Genomic DNA, 21,793 nt, shown 5'->3' with positions numbered 1-21,793 from the left:
AGCCCCCTCGATACTCCGAGGGGAATAGCCCCAGATCCCCCATCTGTCATCCAGCTGGATGCAAAATCCAGCTTCTCATTAACACACAGCGCGCAGCGTTGCTTTACTGGCGGGCAGCATTAAAGCCAGTCCCTTCAACTTTCAGGTATTCCTCAGATGGGGTTAAAGCAGATCCCCTTTCTGTAGCACCGTGAGGCTCTGCCAGAGCACTTCTGGTGGCTCAGAGCAGACCTCCAACGCTGCACCTTGCCTTGGGATGTGCTCCCCACTGCCCTGGGCACAGCACGCCTGCTGTGTTTGCTCACCAGCAGGGTGATGAAGAAGCCTGGGTGGTGAGATGAGAGCAAGGGGGGGGTTCTGCACACCTCCGTCCTCTCTGGGGGACACCAGGAGCTTCGCAAGGTAGAGGGAGCATTTCAGGTGAAATGTCCGTCTGTCTGAGGCGAGCAAACTTTTCCCTCCTGCCAGCAATTTTGCCTGGGAATTCTTGAGCATCTTTACACCGTGTGGTTTTACTGCATAGCAAAACACTTCAGAAGACTGAATTAAAACCAAACAGCTTCCCAGCTGGGATGGTCATCATTAGAATGCAATTTCCAGCAACTGTGTGGGTTTCTTGGTAGCCTCGAAAGCTTTAAAATTTGCTTTAAGCATCAGCTTTGAAAGGATAGTTGAGTAGACAGCTTGAACAGAAAAATCTTCCTGTGATTGTGTGGATCAAGCTGGATGTTATGGTGTGTATGGACAGAATGGGATGAGGCTTTCCCTCTGATCTAGTGGTGGTGATGAAGGCTGCTCTCTGGTGCTCTAACCTTGCACATTGTGAGCAGGGGGGTCTGACTTCCCTGTCCGAAACCTTGCCATGCTTGGGGAAGGGAGCCATGGGAAGATTTCAAGCCAGTTTTGCAGACCTCTCCCATGGGGCTGGTGTTATTCTGATTGCCTGTTACATATCTTCTGATTCATATTTATTTGCTAAGAAAACATCAAGTCCTTGCCACACACATGGTTTTCTGAGGACTTTCAGCCTGAGAGAGCCAGTGCAAATGGGATTCAGCTGGCTATGGTGGCAATTTGTTTGTAAATAAATTTTCCATGTGCCCACTTGTTCCTCTGTCAGTGGGAATACCTTTCTTTTTCCATTCATCGTTCTCCCCAGCTTACTCATCTCCCGTCTGAACACTCTGTCCTGCCCTTCATGCCCCCCTCCCTGCAAAGCTCTCCGTGGGCTTCTGTTTGCTCTTTGCCAGCTCTTTCCCAACCCTTCCCTCTGCTATCTCCTGCGGGGTGCTGGAGGGGCAGCGGATGTTGCTGCCTTCGGTGCTGGCACGAGGAGTCGGTTGCAGGGATGCTCCAGGCGTTTTCCAGAATTTATGGGTAATGCGGAGCCGAGCACTACCCGTGATTAGTTGAAATCGTTATTCCTAGAACTGCATTTCTTTGCTTTATAAACAGAAGGCTTCATCTGTTGCGCATTTGCTCGGTCTCGGCGCTCCCTCTGTGCTTTCTCAGCTAACCTGAGGACGCGGGGAGCGCGGGACGCTGGCACACGCTGCGCCTGCGGGAGGCGGTGGGGAAGGAGGGATGGGGCGGACGTGGTGAGCAGTGAGATGGAGCAAGAACAGGCTCTTCTCCCCCATCCTCTGGTTGGCTTCCCAGGGTTATGAAAGCCCCCAGCGTGCCATGCCATGCCATGCCATGCCGTGCCATGCTGTGCCATGCTGTGCCCCCCACCCCTCCGCCGGGTCTCAGCCTCCCTCTCATGCACACGAATTTCCACTTCTGCTGAGCCCTGCCAAAGCAGAAATCCCGAAGCAGAATAAAAAATGTGGAAGACTTTCAAACCCAGAGATTACTGAACTGTCCCTCTTACCAAATGGCAGTCAAGGCTATGTTCTCTATCAAGTCTCTAGTACAATGTTTAATTCAGTAACTGCGACTGGAAACGCTTTCCAATTATTTTAAACTGCCAGAGATGTTTTAATACGCCTCAGATTTTGTGCTGGCGTGCTGCAGAGTTAAGTGCCATCCATCCTTCAGAGAACTTTAAAATTTAGCCCAGTATAAAAGGAGAAAAAAGGGAGACGATCTCATAGGACGTACTTGCCCCATGAGCCCCACCATCACTTGTGGCCTCACAGACACCACCTCCTGCTTTGTCCCCCTCAGAGCAGGGCGAGAGGTCCAGGCAGACAGCCAGAATCTCCAGTTCTGTGCATGGCTTCAGCTGAGGGCAGCACTGGGAGCAGATCCTCACTCATTGCCAGCCGGCCCCAAGCCTTGTATGATGGCTTTCACTCTCTAGATGTGTCCAGACCTCTGCAACCAAGGATGCAAAGGGTCAGCAAGGCCCAAATAGCTTTTGAATTCCCTTTGTGCCAGGGCCATGGGGTGCAAAGCCTCTGTCCGCTTGCTCCTGCCAGAGGAAAGCTGCTGCGTGCTGCTCAGTATAGCATCACGATGGCTAACTGGGACCACTGCCTTGGTTTTCATGTCTACACACTCAGAATTGGACGTTTTAGTGCTTTTTCTTATCCTGCTGTGTACAGGTTTCTTTACTTTTTAATTTTTTTTCCTTATTCCCTCTGAGAGTGTGCACGTGCACCAGGCGGAGGGGGAGAAGGGGCAGTGAGAGCGTCGTATAAATCCAGTTCTGCTCTATTAAGATTCATTCTGGTACAACAATGGCTTTCTCTATTGAAAAGCTTTGTGAAAGCCTTGCCTAATGATCTGTTAGCTGGGGAAAGGTTAAATTCCTGGAAGATTTTCTGTGTTTGATGAAGAAAAAATGGTGCAATTATCCAGAATTCAAAGTGAATTTTAGCCAGCTGTTAATAATACTGTGATTCTTCGTGTTCTCATTACTCAGAAGTAACGTGGCCATCCCTAGTCATGGCAGTAAAATATTTACAGCCATTTCTTTTGGCCCTGTTTGTACTTATGGAGGGCTGGACATCACTCAAGGTCTACTAAATATGCTTCTTGTTGTACTTTAGCCGCCCATGACAGAGCTCTTCCCACCTAACTGCAGCTGAAAGTGATGCAGACATGTAGAGTTGGGTGGCCAGATGAGGTGGGACCGAAGGGCCCTTGGGCCACCTAATGGCTGGGCACCCTGTGCCAGCTGGGCATCGAGGCTCTGCCCGAGCCTCCAGAGGGGCTGGTGCTTCCCAGTCCTCTCCATCCTACAGCAGCCATCCAGGATAAAGGAGATAAGTGGGTTTGAGACCTGCCTGATGGCCCAAATAGGACTCAGGGGTGTCTGACAGTGTTTCCAGCTCTGCGTGGCCTCGCTGTGCTCTGCAGGTTGGTGCGTGCTAGGAGAGCAGCCCCGAGAGAGCTGCGTGTTTCCCCAGCTCTCTGCCCTTCTCCGTGGAGATTTCCAGCCTGGGAAGTCGTGGCAGAGCATGAAACGCACGTGGCATCGCTGTGTGCAGGCGCGCAGAAACGAAACAAGTGTCATGGGGAAAATATCGTTTCACAGTGGCAGGGCCTGCGCTGGGTTAAACAGACGGCTGGTTTCCTCTGGTGGATGCATGGAAAATCAATTCCCAGCCCTCTGCAGAGACTCCTAATGATGAACAAAATTCCTCCTGTAGCCTTTAAGAACTCGGGCTGTTCTGCCCGGTGAAAAGATTTCTTTTTTATCAGGGGAGCTGCAGGTGACACCTTTTGGCTGTCCTTGTGTTGCCGTCGAGATGTCTGTCTTATCCTCTCCATAGCAATTCCATTTCAAGCACAGCTTTTTGCCTGGAGGTCTGAAGTAAATGAGTATTAAGTAACTGTATCTGTCCCTAATCCACTAAACATCCAGAAAACCAGCTAATATGCCTGAGCCAGCGGGATAAATACATTAGGTTAATCTAACTCAGCTACTTTTCACTCAAACAACCAGTAGCATTTAGAAAAAAAAAAAAAGGCTGTACGAGGATTATTTATTTTCCACATTTTTCCTTTCTTCTTCCCATGCCTTTGCTGTGATCCATTAAACACTAACCGCTCGGCTAACTGATTTCCCTGACCCCCTAAAGCACCGCTTGAAAAATCAGTTCATTCTTCTCAGACCTCAGGGACTGCCCCGCGTTAGCCGAGGCTCTCGGTGGCCAGGAGAGGTGACAGGCTGGAGGCAGACGCAGGGCTGCGTGTGCTCGTCCTGCCTGGCGCAGGCAGCTCCTGGCTGTCACCGTGTCCCCTGTGCCACCTGTGCCGTGTCCCAGCGGTGCAGGCTGTCATGGATTGCAGGAGCTGTGGCCGTGAGTGGGCTGCCACGCCGGTGGTTCCTCCTGCAGGTCTCCTCCCGTCCTCCCCAGGCACTGCAGAGGTCTGCTCCGAAAGGGATGCCGGGCAGGATAAGCAGAGGAGAGGCTGAACCTCCCTTGCCGGGAGCAGATGAAAAGGGACGTTATGAAGTCCCTTGACTCTGGCAAGGTGGCCCCCAGCTCTGACACGGTGGTGGAGGGCATCCAAGTGCCGTTCAGCCCACGCTGGGAATCCTACCCCGGTCTCAAAGGTCAGGTGCATTTCTGTGGCTACAGAAGTCGCGGGGATGGCACCTGACCCTGGCTCAGGCACACAGAAGCCGAGGCCCGACAGACAGCAGGATCATTTGAACCTCCCCGGAACTTGCTTTCCTTTGAACTACAAGCTGTGTTTTGTTTCTTCCCAGCCAGGTCTCTAGACAAACTCTATAACTTTGCTGACTGCTCTGGCCTTCACCTGATCTTTGCGCTGAATGCCCTGCGCCGAAATCCCAACAACTCCTGGAACAGCTCCAACGCGCTCAGCCTGCTGAAGTACAGCGCCAGCAAGAAATACAACATCTCCTGGGAGCTGGGCAACGGTGGGTGTGGGAACGGGGAGCCCCGGGGCACAGCACGCCGCAGCAGAGCCCTGTTCCCTTTTGGAAGGGGGTGTTGGCAGGTCCCGGGACACCTGGCCAGTTGGTTCAGAGGGATCTGAAGGTCCCCGCTATAAGGCAGTGCAGTGCTAGGACAGACCTGGCTTGTGTTAGGGCCTCAGCTGGAAGTTTTGGTCGGTTGGTATGAATAAAAGAAATGTTCCTGCTGCCCCAGCTGCTGGGCACAGCTGGTCCTGGGTGGGCAGAGCAGCAGCTGCATGGACTTGTAGGGCAGCTGCCGTGCCAGGGGCACAGGCACCCCGTGGGGACAGGGAATGACACCAAGGTGCAGGTCCCTCGCCCAGCCCACAGCCAAAGGGTCACGGGAGGAGAAGCCCCGCAGCATCCCAGCCCCGCCTGGCTGCTCCTGTGTGACAGCACGTGAGCGCTCTCCAGCACTGGGGATGGGAGAGCAGAGCCGGCAAGCCTTGCCTCTCTGTTCTCGTTTGCCCAGAGCCCAACAACTACCGGACCCTGATCGGCCGCTCGGTGAACGGCAGCCAGCTGGGGAAGGACTACATCCAGCTGAGAAGCCTGCTGCAGCTTATCCGCACTTATTCCAGAGCAAACCTCTACGGGCCGAACATCGGGAGACCCAGAAAGAATGTCGTTGCTCTGCTGGAAGGGTAAGTGATGTTGCCTTGATCCAGAAGGGATCAGAAAACCCTCCTGATGCCCCTTGCCAGGCAGACATGCTCTTTGGCTTCCCAGCAGCTGCCAGGACAGCTCAGCCAACTCTGCACCAGGGGCTTGGGGATGTGGTTGTCTGCTTTCACAAAGGTCCCTGGTGGGATTATTTGGGAATTACAGACAGACCAAGGTGCCCGCCTTGTTGGGATGTGAAGAAAATGAAGGGATGTGGTTGGGGGCTGCCACACGCCTGCAGGTTTCAGTGCCAAGAGGTGGGTCCTGGCACCTCGTGCCAGTGCATATGTTGGCTCCTGGACACTTTGCTCTTTCCATTTGGAGGTTTCTTCTCCCTGTGCTTTCCCCATCTGTGCAGAAGAAGGGCCTGTAGCACCCTTCTTCACTCCTTCCTAGCCAGGACAAGCCGTACAGAGCAGGGGACAATGCGTGGCACAGAGCCACTGTCACGGCGTTATTTCTCATGATTACTCACATTGATTCTGACCAAGCTACATAAACAGCTTTCCCAATTGTGGCACAGAGATTCAAATCCCTTTCACCAGCAGAGTTCATGACCTGTCTGGGACATGCCCTTTTCCTCCCCTCCCGCTGTCCCTCGAGGAAAGGCTTGCCTATCGTGTTGTACCTAGGTACCACTCGGTGCTGCGATGTCGCTCCAGCCAACACATCCCAGAATCAAACCCCTGTGATTTCCATTAGTAATACTGACCCTCTAGCTTTAGATTCTTGGTTTGTTTTTCATCCCTTTAGGTAAAAATGGCACTCAGGATCTGACAGAGTTGCTGGGAGGTGGTTGTACTGTTTGTATGCTTAAAGTAATGGGTAGGACAACTGGCAGGTCTTGAGTGTGGGGAGGCCAGAGAGAAGAGTGCGGAGAAGGAATGGTGACACTGGGGGACTCAGACACCTGGAGGTGACATTGGACAGCTACGGGAACCAGGGAGGTGTGGGAGCCTGCTGGCAGCAGGAATTTGGGCCGTGGGGGCTCGAAGACCATCCAGCAGAGGGGAAATTCCCTGCAGGACTGTAAACAGAAACTCCAGCGCAGAGGGCTGGGCAGGGGGAGGTGTGGAAGGGGCTCTGCTGGGAGCAAAGCTGGGTCTCACATTCATTAACATCTGCATGAATGATCTGGCAGAAACAATAAACAGCACACTGATGCGGTCCCCGGCGAGGCAGGCAGGGAGCGAGGGCCAGATTCTCAGCCCTGCTGCAGCAGCACAAGGAGCCCCTGAAGCTGGTTGGCCCAGCTGCGACGCCGGCGTCCCTCGTGCTGACAGCAAGGGAACAGCCCCTGCTCCGGCACCATGGCCGTGGACACGCTGATGCCACGAGGGCGCACCGACGGCTGCAGCCCCCGGGGTTGGCTTGGTGCAGTGAGCGTGGCTCGGGGCGCTGCGAAGTGCTGTAGTAGCCTCGAGCAGCAGGAAGCCTGTTAGCACCAGGAGGAGCGGGCTGAGTAAGGGAAACAAGGGGGATGAGAGCCAAGCAGCTCTCCGAGAAGGGGGGAGTGACCTGGGAGCGGGGCTGTGGTGTGCCATGGGGTGGGAAGGACGACAGCAACCCAGCCTCAGATGGAAGGGAAGGAGGTGCGTGAGAGGTAGGCTGTGAGCCGGGTGGAGGGGGCTCTCCGGACCCCCACACTAGGCTGAAAGAGCTGTAAGGAGCACGCCTGTCCTCTGAGCTGCATGCTACTACTCCACTGCCAACCCTGCCTGCCAGGGCGACGCTGGTCCCCATTGCTCAAAGGGCTTCTCTCCCCTTTGTGTCCTTGTGGCAAGCAGCACGTGGCTCCATGGCCTTAATTAAATGTCAAATTAAAAGAAGACACAGGGTTAAACATTCATTTGCAGTATTCAGAACCAGAGTTACAAAAAGACAGACAAATAAAACCCGGTGCCTAAGCTGCTTGAGAGCCTGAGCTTTGCTCACAGCAGCTCCCCGAGGTCTCTTCAGTGCTCTGGGTTTGTGCTACCGAGAGCTGCCTGCCTGCTGCAGGAGCAGCACAGAGCTGGGATGCGACTTAGCCTGTGCCTGGAGCTGGCACAGCCAAGGCGTGCCCCTGGAGATCCTGGGGGAGCCCCACTAAGCCAGCAGGCAGGAGGAGGAATTTAGGAATTTGGGAGGAATTTTGGAATTTAGGAATTTTATTTTAAAAATGTGGTCGATAGCAGAAGTGAACCAGCTAGGAAGAGAGATGCCAAACCGAAGGTTATGATGTGAGCACTAAGGCTGGAGATGAGACACCCCCATGCAGAAGACAGGATGGGTGGCTGGCGTGCTAGGCAGGCAGTGCCCTGTTACACAAAGTGTGGGAGTGAATTTTGGTGGGGTGGAAATGAGCTGAAGTGGGAAAGGTGAGCTCAGAGAGAGCCAGGGAGAGGCTGCCAGCAGCAGAAGAACACAGAAGGTGGCGTTAGGTGTTCTCCAGGGAAAGCCTCCAGGGCTACCTGAAGTGCTGAAACACCCAGAGAAAAGTCTCGCTGCCAATCACTACATAAAAATACATTTCCCCTTGCTGCGGAGCTCCTGCACCACCCTGCCCGGGGCAATGGCTCAGAGCAGCTGCAGCGCCACCGTAAGTGCCAGTGCCACCACAGGCTGCCCCGACCTGCAGACCAGCCCCAAATCCCTGCCACAGGGATGGGCTCTGCGGTGCCGGAGCGCTGCTGTGGCCCTGCTGCACAGGAGGCTAGGCACCGTGTCCTGTGAGTGTGCAGGTGGAAGGGGGAATTTGTCCAGACCCAGCTCATGGTTGAGTTTGATGAGGTGTTAATTAGACCATTCATGCAGCCTGAGCTGTCGGAGAGCAGACCACCTTAGCTACCTACGGCGTCTGTAGGTACAGGCATCCCAGAACTGCTCAGAATTTAAAAAAAAAAATTTAAAAAGTAGGATTTTAAGGAATTAACATAGATTTTAACAGCAGATCAGGAATCAGACACAAAGGTTAATGCATCAATGAATCACAGGTTCAGTGCTGGAAGAGCAGAAACACCAGGGAAAGCTATTAGGAAGAAGAGATGCTAACATATGTTAAAGCTCACGACATTTGGTACAGATCTCAGGCTGACGTGCCTGGACAGATATGGCTGGGGGTCTTGTCATTTATTGTTCCTCAGCTGGCGGTGCCTAGTTCTCCACTGGGCACTCACAGACATCGAGTCGTGACCTCTGCCATGGCTGGAGGTGCAGTGGCAGGAGGACAAGGGCAGGCAGGCACAGGTCCTGTCCACACAAGGCTGCTCTGTGGGCACTCAGGGTGCTGGACCCTGCTGAAGCATAAATCAGAGCAGAGAAAGGCTTGTCCGGAGCTACAGCCTTTCCCCACCAGTCCTGCTGCCTCCTCGGCTCTCTGTCTCTGCCCTCTCTCCAGCCTCCTCAGCCCTGTTTTGCTGCTGCTGCCATCACTGCTCGTCCACCCGCTGGTCACCCTCTGAGCACCGCAGCTGGTGGCTGGGGTTGGGTGAGGAGCCAGGCTGCTCCAGCTTGATGTTTGCTTCCGCATTTTTTAGAAGCTCCATTTTGTCTAACTTTCTTTAAAAAGTACATCCTCACCGTGCTGACCTGAGGCTCTTCAGAAGCCAGAAGCTTCACCCTTTTGCAAGCTACAGCAAGGCTTGTGGCACAGGCTGTACCAGGATATTGAATAGGTCCAGAGCAGGAATTTTATGTAAAAAAAATCCAGCCACAGGACAAGGAATTAATGATACAAAGGGAAGGACACTGCAGTGTAAGCTCAAACTTGGGTAGCGTTAAGCTTGTGAACGAATGTATTCATAAATACATTGAAATGAGACATGAGGGATGTGGTGAGGCATTTTGCAGTTAGTTTTACAGCAGGAATGAAGATCTGAGATATAAGCAAAGGATCTAGCTATTGCTTTTTCAGGGTAAAGATTTAAGGCAATTTTTGTGACTGAAACTTGATCTGGCTGGTAAGCCAAAATCGCTGTCACCTGTATAGGGAGAACGAGCTGGTAGGAAAAGACATAAATGAGATTATACCGCTGCATAGGTACATGGCGTACCTTCATCCTGGCTGCTATCTACAGTCTTAGTCATTCAATCTCAGAAAAGATGTAATAGAACCAGAAAGGTAGCAGAGAGGAGCCAAGGATGTGCGGAGGTATGCGATGTCCGCCACGTGAGAGGAGATTAAGTGGGTTGTGCTATCTCCTACAGTTCAGGCAGTGGGTTGGAAAGAAGCTTTGGAAGGCTTTTTGACACAGCATGCATGGCATTGCGGGAGCTGTCGTCAGTGTGTGTGATCAGAAAGGGACTAGACAAACTGCTGGTGGGGAAACATGCCAGTGGCAATGCAGTGCCACGATGCAATGCAGCCCCCAGGGCCCCTGGGCTGCAGGTTGCACAGCTGGGTGGTGCTGCCCTCACCTAAGCTCTTTCTGCCAAGAGGCTTGGCCAGCCCAGAGGCAGATCGTGCTGGTTGCAGGAAGGTCTTGCTGAGCAGAAAGAGAATGTGACATCGCAGCAGGTTTTTATATAGTCCCCAGTGGGCTCTGCTCCCCAGAGGGAAATCTGGCCTGAAGCCTGGCACGGTCAAAGTCCTTGCAGCAGCTGGGATCTCTGAGTGCTGCTGCAGGTACTTGTGCTTCTGGAAACCTTGTACTATGTTTTTTTTTCTTTTTTCTTTTTTTTTTTTTTCCCATCACAGTCAGCAGATAAAGATGCACCTGATTATTTTGTTTGTTTTATAGCAGCCACTCTCAGGTCTCAATTTGTTCAGTTTATTGGGTAAAAATGTGGGCTAGAGCCCCATAGTCAGGCAGGCCTTAGGATGGCAAAGAGGACACAGCCGTATGGGCAGAGGCTGCTCTAGCAGTTAGTGCTGGATCCAGAGAATGGGTGCTGGCCCTGTTGGGTTTAACAGAAAGGCGGCAAGGCAGAAAAATCAGTGCAGATGGGAGCATGCTCCACTCCAGAGCCTGACACTGACCCCAGCTTTCCAGAGCTGCTCTTCTGGTGGCTAAGCCCTGGCACAGTTTGCTTTCACAGTACTCCAAGGAGTAAGAGTTGCAATAAGCCATGTTTGTTACGTCCAGCTCCAGGAGCCGGGACATGCTGAACCACCTGGGGGCTGCGAGATAATGATCTGTCTCCCTTGTGCAGCTGTATTCTCTGTTACAGGATCACTTTTTTATTTTTTTATTTCAAGGTTGACAATCTGCAATTACCTTCATGGGAAAGAGATTTCCAAACGCAGATGGCTCTTTAATGTATCAGGAATAAGCCTAGGAAGTTCCAGTGGCTGGAGGCTGAAGCCAGACACATTCAGATGAGGAATAACATACTTGGAGGCTAATTAACCATGGGAGCAATTTGCTTGAGGTTGCAGTGGGTGCTCGGGGACTGGCGAGTACTGGATCAGGACAGGAGATGTATTCCCGAGACGTGCCCACGCTCAGATGAAGGTTGTGATGTGCCTGGGGAGGTGCTCAGGGAGAGGTCAGACGCGAGGTGAGGTTTCACAGCACAGAGGTTTGGGGACAGAGGCAGTGCAGTCGCCCTCCTGCCCTGTCCTCGTGCCTGCCCTGGCCTCGGGGTGCTGCCCCGTGTCACACCAGCAGTACCCTTCTGGGCTGCCAGCTGCTTTGGGCACCTGATCCGAGCCCCACCAGATTTTGAGGATGCTTAAACTTGCTGTGTGGAAGCCCGGCCAGGCACGTTGCAGTATCTGGGGCTGCCGCCTGAATTACGGGACGTGCTCCAGGCACTGCCCGTGTCGCCCGCCCCACGCTTGTCCCTCTGCTCCTAGGGGGTGATTCTCTGCACGTGCACCGCGGCGTCGGTCGGTGCTCGCAGAGCCCAGCCTAGGGAAGATGGCAGATTTACTGCACCGGCATGGAGCATCTGGGCGGCACATGTGCAGGGGATCTGATCCATGCCGGAAGCCTCTGGACCGCTCTGCCTGCGTGGTGCTGCACATGTGCGCATCGTGCAGTCCAGGAAATCCCAGGCAGACGTGTGCCAGCACTGGTCAGACTGCAGGGCTGTACGGAGCTTCGCTGGCCTCAAAATCCACGGCTCGAGCAGTACAGGTGCTAGAGGAATAAAGGGATTAATAACATCTGTATTCCTGAGCTGCAGATATTCGAGTACCTGTGCATCGCTTGGTCTCCACCTGCCCTAGGCTTTCATCTCCGGCTCCAGCAGTACAGCTTGTTGGCTGTAGAGTTGATCCCGGTTCCCTCTGGAGGGTAGAGGCCAACACCCAAGTTATCTGGGATGCTCCAGGCACGACTCCATCACTAAGGCAGGGCCCTAAGCTTTAGCAGGAAATTTTGATCTTCCTTCTGTGAAAATCTCAATAAAATGGCAGAAAAAAAGGAACATGGGAAAAAAAAAAAAAACAAAACAGATCCAGAAAGAAAATTTGAGCTAGATATGCATCTTTTATGTTAAGATTTGAAAATGACTAGAACTATTCAATTTGTTTCACTCTTATGGAGACAGAAGAGGAAAACTGAGCAATCCAGGACCTTTTCTTTGAAGCCCTTGGTCTGCAGAGTGCTGCTTGTGCCCTAGAACGAAATTTTCCCAGGAGCTTATTAACAAGAAGTCAATTATTTTTCCTGGGAGATCGGGCAGGCAGAGGTACTGCTTCTGCTCCAGGGATGCTGGCTGTTGTTGGGGGGTTGCTTTGCTTTCAGCCCCTGCAAAAGACCGGTGTGGTGGGTGTGCAAGGGGTGAGTTTTGCAGAAGAGCAGCCTCAGAGGCGCCTCCACCACGATGGGTGCTCCTTTTCCCCTTGAGCCGGACGCCCTGTGCATGCAGCACAGATTTCACGCGTCGTGCTCCATCCCGCCTGCCCTGTGCGGCTGGGGAGGAGATGTCCCCAGTGCCACCACTCCAACCAGGCCCTGGGAGAGACACAGAGCACTGCTGAGGAACGAGCCTGGGAACTGACAGTCACTGCCCTGCTGGGCAGTGGGAGCAGCGGCGCATCAGCGCTATTACAGCGTGTTATTGTTTTTCCATTTCTAATTGTGTCTCTTCCCTCCTGTCCACGGGGATTTATTACCTCTGCCTTTGCCAGTGTCCTCTTATGCTTCACAGGGTCCAGCTGCCCTTTTGTCCCAGCCTATAATTGACCATCGTCATTAATTTAAAGTCGGAATGATTGTTTCCGAGCTATATTTAGGCTGAAGTTGCTGCTCTTGTTTCAGACCTGATTAGAGGCTCATGTGCTGCAAAGCTTGCTGCTGTTCCCTGCCTCGCCAGCTGCTCTGATCAAAGGTCTCCCCTCTCCCCACAAACCTTCCCCTTCCCCTCCCACCCTGGGTTGCAGGCCTGGGGGGGGCTGTGGGACTCGCAGCTCCTTTCTCTGGGGCAGCTCCTGGGTCTCTGTGCACCAAAACGCATCGCCATGTCCTCTTGGCCACTCTGATGGCTGAATTCCCTGTTTTCCAAAAACCAATGCCCAGGAAAGAGCACCAGAACACGGCAAGCATGTAGCAGTAGTTGTCCAGCCTTTCCTCCCGTCCTCCAATGCTAAGGGGCTTCCTGAGCTGGGGGTGGCATCTTTGAATTTAATAGCTTTGCTGGGGTTTAATTCCACTAATTTTCCCAGTCCCTGATGGGACTGGAACCCAGAAGGGGTTCCTCACCTCAAATACATGTTGGGTGAAGAAGTGTCTTTTTCTAAGATGGGCATTTAAAGCTTTTTCTTTAATCACTGTTGAAAGACGTTGCTTTCATAGAACTAAGTACACATCCAATATCTTGTTTCTAACAGATAATTTATTCTTCCAATTAAAGGATGCACAGATCTCTTTAGAAAGGGTCTGACAACCCCGTGAGCATGGTGACCATCTCTGGGATCCTGTGATGTAGGATGGGCATCGGCTGTTTTCGCATTGCCCCTGCGCTTATGGACGCCTGTGACAACATCGGGCTTATTTCGTTTCTTCCTCTGTTTCCCATAGGTTCATGAAAGTGGCTGGCAGCACGGTGGATGCTGTTACCTGGCAACAGTAGGTATTCGCCATTCCTCCTGCTTTCCTGCACTAACTGCAGCGACCTGACCACGTCTAGAGCAGAACTAACGGGATGTCTGGGTGGGGAAGGGGACAGATCACGGGAGCCACCTCCGCTGCCCTTGTACTGCCTTTAAATGGGAAAAGGAGGTGCTGCCCCTCCTTCTGCGGCCTCTGGAGGGAACAGAGGAGGGGATGTGTCCACCTCTACCACTGCGCCTGAGGCAGAGGCTAAAACCACCTGCCTGCAGGAAACCAAGCCCTGCTGAGGACTGCTGCATCCACAGCTCGGGGTGCTGGTTGGGGAGGAGAGGAAGGGGAAAGACGCATGTGGTGGGTCCAGGGGACTGCCTGAGAGCCCTTTTCCTCCCTCCCCATGACTGCTGGCCCAAAGCTAAGCTGGGGGTACGTGCCTTTGGAAGCGGAGGGCAGGGTGAGACCGCTTTGTGTGCTCTGGTGCCCTGAGCACAGGAGCTGGGGTCTCAGGTCCCCGGGTGGGCTTGTGTCCCCAGGTGGGTCCTCAGCAGCCAGCCCTCTGGGGGTGCTCAGGGGGTTGCTGGAGCAGAGCAGTGTGGTGATTCAGGGCTCCCTGGCCAGGGTGCAAAGGCATTTGCTCCACTCCCGCAGATCCCACTTGCCGTTGTAAACCCATCTGGAGACCTGCAGAAAAGAGCTCAGTGGCTTTTAAGACACAAGGATTTCTTCTGAGCGCACCCAGGGTCTCTGTGTCAGTGCGTGAGCCTGGGAGCCTCCTGCAAAAGCAGTGTCCGCGTCTGAGAGTGGTTTATGCCCGGCAGGTGCCGTTCCTCGGGGAGCTGGGGCTGCCGCGCTGTGCCGCCGCGCGGCTCGCCCGGGGCTTCCCTGCAGCAGCAGCAGCTCGGTGCGAGCGGGGCAGCGGGGTAGCAGAGCGCTTGGAGCGGGATTTGTGTTACTTACAGGCTCACGCTGTGCAATGATGATCTATGTCTCATCTGGGAGTTTGCTTTTCATGATTACACGATGTGCTGATCGCATTTACTTAGTCCAGGAATTCGCTTGCTGAAACGGGGCTTGATGGCTGGGCCAAGCCCTTGGATGAGCTGCAGGAACAAACGTCCAGCCTCCACGCAGGGAACTGCAGCCCGGCGTGCAGGGAACTGCCCGCACGACGCCTTGCAAACCCTTCCTTGCCGGAGCAGGGCAAGGTGCTGCAGGCAGGGCGGATGGCACAGCCCCTGCAGGCGGGCAGAGCAGCCAGGACATCGCATGCTGAACGCTTCCACCCAAGCACAGGAGCCGCTTCTCTCCCATCCCAGGTTTCCAGCTCGGGAGGGTTGCACCCGTATGCTTTTGTGAGGACTGGCAATGGCTGCGGCTCCAATCTGGGCTTCTGTACTGTTTATGAGTAAATGTCAAAACAGTGTCTCATCCCTCTGCTCCAAACAGCAAAACAAAACAAAACAAGTTCCTTTGTATCCAAGAAGAAAATTATTAGCAGGAAACTGAACTGCTGTCTAACTGCAAGCACGAGCCTTTCTGTTCCAAACCCTAGCGTTCTCCCGGGATATTGGTTATAAATTTGTCAAATCTGTTATTCCTTTGAAAAGGTTGTGCTCAATCCAGAGAGGGAATTGAGTGGGGAATATGTTGCAGGGATCCCTATCATCTGTGCGAAAACACACGACTGTTCCCTCTTCTTGAAATACATCTGACAGAGAAGTGACACTGGGTGTAAATAAGCAGACTTGCCAGCCTTTCTTAGTATGGTTTCACTTACATATGTAACTCAGCATGTGTGCCTCCCTCTTCAGAAGTAATGTGTTGCTGGAGAGGGATGTGTGAATGGCTTAGAAATGCTCAGGGAATTTCCACTCGCAGAGGGTGTGGCAGGTAGGACTGACAGTGGCTCAGAGAGTTTTGGCATTTCTCGTGTAATCTAGTTTATGCTTGGTTAGGAGTAAATGCTTGGTTTATTGCAGACCCCCTCAGTCTCTGGAAGCACGTCTCCACCACTCAGAAACCTTCCCAAAGCTATAGCTCCTCTTGGCTCTGCTCCGGAGCTCGGTGTTCCTGCACACGTTCAAGATTCATTGCCTCCTTAACCTGCAGCCGTGCCTTGGGCCCGTTCCTGTGCGTGGCTGCACGGCTGGTTTTCCATCTCAAGTGCTGTGCAGAGCTCCAAGTTCGGCCAATTTAACGGGCAAATCCCCTTAGTGCAGCACACAAATCCCCGTTACTCATGGGGAAGGTAAATGTTCGCATCTTCAAAGCCCGTGGACATCTGTCCCTTTAGATCTTTGGAGAACACCATGTTACCTCCCGAGGTGGAAAGTCACCCACGTTGTATGGCAAAGCAGGGGTGCCAAGCACACGGATATGCATGGGATGCTGCTTAAAGTGCTTTAATTGGGCTGGGTTTGGATGACAGCTCTTCTGGCCTCGATAGGTGGAATATGCAGGCAGAGATGCTCCCGAGGCGGCAGCGGTGGCAGGACCCGTGCCCCATTTTGGGGAGATGCTCAGGGACGGGGCCACCCGTGTCGGCAGAGGTGTCCCGGTTTGGTGACAGCCGGGTGTGATGCTGACGGCCAGGTCGGCCCCGCTCGCGTCCCCGGCAGGCCCTAATTCCGAGCAGACTCTCCCCGTAGCGGCAGGCAACAAAGTAGATCCGGAAATTCCTGAGCTTTGGGAAGTGGGCTTTAATGTAATTAGCTGCAACAGAAGAAGAGGTCAGATAATAGGGGCAAAGGTTTCTCTTTAAAATGAAAGGGGAGGTAAATGAAACCAGCTGCCCAGGAGCCAGTGCACTGCCTTCATTAAATACGGTTCGGTGCTTGTGGTGCCACGCAGAAAGCTGTGGATCCTTCCAGAAAAGCGTTGCGGAGGTGGCAGGAGGCTCAGGGGTGGCAGGGCAGGGCCGTGCCGCCAGCCCCTCTCCGGCAGCACCCTCAGAGCCCACCCCAGCACCGGGGCACCTCCAGCTCAGCCCTGCCCCGTTGGGCTCCCTGCGGTGCTTTTTGGTGGGCTGCCGCCTTGCCTTTGCATCTCGGCTCCCAGGCTGTGGCTGCAGCCAGGGTTTGGGGCCGGGCACGGGGCGCTGGCACAGGTCGTGGCTCACCCCATGGCTGGGTCCTGCCCACGCTGCCGTGTCCGCTTCTGGGGAGATAGAGTGGGGCCTCCCCCAGCACAGTGCGCTGAGCACCTACTGGGTTTCTGTTGTGTATCTGAACATTGTTTTTTTTTTCCAGCAGTGGGGTACCCCTTGCTCTGCAATGGGCTCAGCTCTGTACAGCACACTGATCCCTGGGACACCCGAGGAGGCTGCACGTGGCCCTTCCTCAGAGACGTGTCTCATCCAGACTTTATTTGCTCCATCCCTCTTTTCCTTGGCTGGCCTTTATATTCCTGCGGATAGCCTGTCTGCAGGGATGGAGCATCCAACCGGGGACACACTGAGCCAGCTCTGAGTGCAGTCACACTACCTAGCGCTTCCCATACCAGGAGAAACCGCATGCTCTGTGCCCATGTGTCCTTCAGGGCCTGCACCGGAGCCATGTTATACCCTGAACCCACCCATCAGCCTGGGCTGGAGCTGCTCTGCTTGTCCCTGAGCCTCCAGAGACCCCGTGCTGCTCTGGGGGGACCTGACCGTGCATCTCCTTTGGCCTTGGACCTCAGCAGGGAGGCTGCAGCCCTGGCACTGGCTCTGCCCATGCTTGTGCACGGTGCTGCTGCTGCTGCTGCTGCTGCCGCCCGGGGACGTGCTCAGCAGCGCCGGGGCTCTGCAGCTGCTGCTGGCGGTTTCGGAGGCTGGAGAGTTGCGGCTGCTTGGGGTTTTTTATTTTGTTTTGTTTTGTTTTAAGTCAAGTGCACTGAGTCATTGTGAATATCAGAAACGCTGCAGCCTTTGCTCCTGGGAATCATCCACGCCTAACGATCGCTTCTTCTGCTTTAAAGATCTGTCGCTTGTTTGCGTTCTGTGCAGATTTCTGTGCTGCCCTAACTGACAGCTGAGGTTCTCAAAAGGAAACGCACTAACGTGCCACGAAGCCTACAGCCACAGGTCACCTCCCTGTCCCTCGGCAGCCTGGTACCAAAGCAGCGCAGACATCCACACCTTCTCTTCTCGCAGGGCTTGTGCAACTGGTGCTATTTCCCCTCCTAACCCGTTTGGAGGCGTTGAAAGAACTTGCTGGTGTCCAAAAACTTGCAAGGCAGATCTGCAAGAGGTCTCTGGCAACCTCAGAGAAATCTTGGGATTGTCTCCAGGCTCCATTTAAAAGCCCAAAGCCACGGTGCTGCCCTCCTTGCTGCCCTGAGGGGCGAGCTGTTAGCAAGGAGATTTCCTGAGACCAAAGCAGGTTGATTTCTGCTTTTCGTCCCCGTGCCAACCCCAATTTCTCTGGCTGGTTAATGCAGGTGTGAAAAAACTGTGATGGTGGCTCTGCCCCAGGGCTGCTCCTGGTTAAAGCCGAGATCTTGTCCCCAGTAGGCAGCAGAGCTGTAGGTGAGAGCACACCTTGCTGGAGGAGGATCCGACCAGGGGGTGCCGACTTGCCTTTGGCTTCTGAGGGTCTCTTCTGGGCTCTGAGATTGCATTGGTTTTACAAGCTGAGCCCACGGGCTGAGGTCTCGCTAACTCCATCCACTCCCACTTCACACAACCTCCCTTTTACGGCCCTGCAGCCAGTTTTCAGCCCAGGTGATGGTGGGTTTTTTTTTTTTGTCCACAGCAGTCCAAAAAATCGTTTCTGTTCAGTTCTTAAGTGCTGTAGTAAAATCCAAACATCTGCCATCCCCAGAGTCCGCTGCTTTGTAATTTTGTCTTAAAAAGTGATCTCTGTAAGCCCCCTGGCTGCCTGCTGCTCAGACCCGCTGTCCTCTCGGCAGTCAGCAGCTCGGTGAGCGATGGCAAGCGCTTCCCAAGCCCCCCACCCGGAGATAATCTCTGCCCTTGCAGTCAGCACAGATGTGCCAAAATGCCTCTTCCTAATTCCCCCCTGATACAAGGCTTTGGGGTCTGGCTGGCACGGTCCTGACTTTTGCTGCGGGACACAGCTGGAACCACGCACCTGGGAGAGGATTTGCAGAGCAGACCCTTGGTGTTTAGGGCATCCGCAAGCTGAGCTGTAATTCTTTCCTGTTCTGGGCCAGCCAGTGCTGGCTGCTCCCTCCCTGCAGCCCTGCACAGCTCCAAGCTTACCCCATTACCTGATCACTGGGTCAGAGCAGTGAGAAGCAAAAATCCTCTCTGAGCATTCGTGCATGTTGCACGTGTGCCGTGTGCTCGGGCTGAGGCTGATTTAGGCTGCGGCATCCTTTGGGGTGCTCCTGCCCTCACATGCCTTCCTGCACCCACGTGGAGAGGGGTTTGCTGACAGCGTCCCTGCAAGCAGACGTCGCTCTTGCCTCTTGTCTCTGCTGGACCTGGTCCTAGAGAAACAGCAGCATTCAGCACCAGGCTGTTCACGAGGGCCTCGCTACGGATGAGATGCTTGTCACATGGAAATCACCTTGTAGAGGAGCAGGCACCTCCTGAAAGGGGAATCTGCCTTTCTTCAGGCCCCAGGAAACCAAAGCCAGCATGCAGTACCTATCCACCTGTCTGCAGCAGCATCACCCACAAGATATGTGTTACCAAAAAGCCCTGCTGCACTCTTCTGTGTCCATCTCCACGCTCTGAGCCCTGAGGAAACCTCTTTCCCTGCCATTTTTCCAGCTCCGGTGCCAAGGGTGGTAGGGCAGCCCGTGGCAAACCCCACTGCTGCACCCCAGCGTGCCCTGAAAACACCCATGGGGGCAGGTACAGGTGCTGTAAGGTTCATGCTCTGTCACCTCCTTGCTGAGGTGCCCACGGGTGCTGTGCAGGGGGCGAAGGGCCCACATAACTCGAGTTAACACCAGCCCCCCCCATAGCCACCATCATCCCCCTGCTCCTGCATCACCCGGCACGGCTCCGACGTGCGCCGGGGCTCGCTGCTGCACACTGCGGATCCGGGAGGAGGAGGTTCACAGAGCCGCTCTTGCAAAAACTATTTATCAGCCAAATGGCTGTCCCTGGGGTATGTCAGTGCACGCTGCAGCAGGCATCCTGGTGTCACCAGGAGCCCCTGAGACATCTGCAAGGGGTGCCACTGCTCCTCGCGTGGCGGCAGAGGTGCCAGCCCCGGACACTCATACAGGAGGAGCCTCCAAATGTGGGATGTTTGCACCCCAGGGCAGACTGCTTCACCTTATGTCCCGGAGCCAGGAGCCAGCACTGAGGCGTTTCAAAGCCTTCCTCCCACACTTGGAGACAGCTGATTCAGATTATGACTGGCAGCACTAGAGCCGTGTTTTATGTAAGCAAGCACATGGAGAGCAGGAGCCAGCCCGCTGGATGGGAAGCGCTCTGTGCCATTTCCAGGCCAGCATGGATCCCTGCAGGAGCAGGACTTCCCCGCAGCCTCCCCGGTGGGGGATGCAGGGCAGGACGCTGCCTTTCTGCAGACGGGCGCACGGCTGGGGGCTGTGCTGGGCTGGAGAACGAGGAAAGTACTGGGAGCAGGGTTTGCACTGGTGCCCCAGCTTACAAGCCTGGGGACCCCAAAATCACTAGTCCTTGCTCAGAAAAAACAGCAAGGGCTTAGCCAGGAGGGTGCTGGTGCTCAGAGCAGAAGGGAGCGCAGTCTGGTGGTCTCCAGGAGCAATGTCAGTGCCCCCATCTCCTCCCAGGGTGTCCAGCACTGCCTTTTTCCAGTGTGTCTGAGAGGGTGTTTCGCTGTTAGGCATCCTTCTCCTTGGTGTCTGTGTAGTGACCTCCTAAGGGGCCCTTCATTTAAGCCATTAGATGTGTGACATCCTTTTGACATCCCATAAAAGCAATCTTCGTGGTAACAGCGAGGCTGGCCCCCTTGTGCACGTGCCTTTGGAAGCAGAGGGCAGGGTGCACGTCCTTCAGCATCCCTGGGTGCTGCCAGTGCTCTTCTGGGTGCTGCCAGTGCTCTCCTGGGTGCTGCCAGTGCTCTCCTGGGTGTAGCTGCTGCTGGGGGAGTAGGGGACAGAGCGCCGAGCCTGCAGAGGGGAGCCTAGGAGCTCCTAGGTGCAGGCTGCTCTGCTCCTGCATTTAGCACCCCTGTGCCCCAGGGTACCCCTTATTGCCCAAGCCCCCCTGGTCGTGCAGCCCAGGTGCTGCTATCACAGGCACTGTGTCTGAGAGTCCCCGTCTGTGGGGTCTCAGTGCAGAAGGTGCTGCGAAGCCATTGGTGGTGTTTTGCTCCTGGCCCTTTGCATTCTGCTCCCAGCATCGCTCTTTCACCAGCAATAGTTAAGCAAAACTTCCCGTGGTTTCTGCAGCGTGCAATGCTCTGTATGCAGGGTGCAACGACATCACGTCGCACTCCAGAGACCAGAAGTATCCTCTAGACACAGGCACAGCCAAAGGGTGCAGGCAGGGGCTGTACTGGAGGGAAAAAGCCTTCTTGGCGCAGGACAGGAGGATGTGGGCTGGGGCAGAGCTCCTGCCAGTGGTCTGATTTCTCGCTTTCTTTTTTTCCTTCCAGTTACTACATCGATGGTCGAGTGGCCAAAGTGACCGACTTCCTGAAAACCCGCCTGCTAGACACGCTGTCCGACCAGATCAGGAAAATCCAGAAAGTGCGTGAGTGCAAAGGCTCTGCAAGGCGGGAGGGCACGTGCCCACGGTGCTGCAGCTCAGCACCCCAGCCTGGCACCGCTCGGGGCCCCGTGGGGCTGGCACAGCACCCGGGTGCTCGTGGGGGAGGATGGGGACAGCCGACAGGAGTGCCCAGGGATGGGAGGGGAGAAGGGGCAGCACCAGTGCTGGCCCCGAACGGGATGTGTGGGGCATCAGGAGGGAAGGTGCCCCAGGATGAGTGCTGGACACGTGGGCAGGCACTGCTGTGCAAAGCCTTTCTAAAGCAGCTGACTCTCTGGAGTCTTCCACCCAAAAAGGGAGCAACATATAGAGTGAGTATCCTCCAAACCGTCCTCCCCAGGAAGAGGAGAGGACCAGGAGGAACCAAATCAGCCAGATCATGACCACAGCCTTGCCTGCAGGGCAGTGGCTCAGGAGAGGACTCGTCCTGAACCCTGCTCTCTGCCCGTGCTTAAAGCACTGCTTGCGGCGCTGTGACTGCTGCAATTCCAGGGCGATGTTCGCTAGCAGAGAATCACGGTCACTATGAACAACTGTTTTTTTCCCCCAATGATCGTGTTTTGACTGTGTTATAAAACCCAGCTGTTGCTGTGTCGCAGCCCGCAGCCCTGGCTA

At 54.5% G+C, this 21,793-nt stretch overlaps 1 protein-coding gene across 8 annotated transcripts in view; it reads left to right on the top strand.

The window, feature by feature from the left end:
• Window positions 1-21,793, top strand: part of HPSE2 (heparanase 2 (inactive)) — a 110,027-nt gene that overhangs the window by 75,165 nt on the left and 13,069 nt on the right. For all 8 annotated transcript variants that reach the window (XM_067001088.1, XM_067001091.1, XM_067001090.1 and 5 more), the window contains 4 exons: window positions 4,667-4,840; window positions 5,352-5,523; window positions 13,492-13,539; window positions 21,063-21,156. In XM_067001088.1, the coding sequence (XP_066857189.1) occupies window positions 4,667-4,840; window positions 5,352-5,523; window positions 13,492-13,539; window positions 21,063-21,156 (488 nt within the window). The remainder of the gene's footprint in view (window positions 1-4,666; window positions 4,841-5,351; window positions 5,524-13,491; window positions 13,540-21,062; window positions 21,157-21,793) is intronic.

Source organism: Anser cygnoides, chromosome 7 (assembly GCF_040182565.1).
Source record: "Anser cygnoides isolate HZ-2024a breed goose chromosome 7, Taihu_goose_T2T_genome, whole genome shotgun sequence".
Lineage (NCBI taxonomy): Eukaryota > Metazoa > Chordata > Aves > Anseriformes > Anatidae > Anser > Anser cygnoides.
This window is presented reverse-complemented; position numbering and strand designations above follow the sequence as displayed.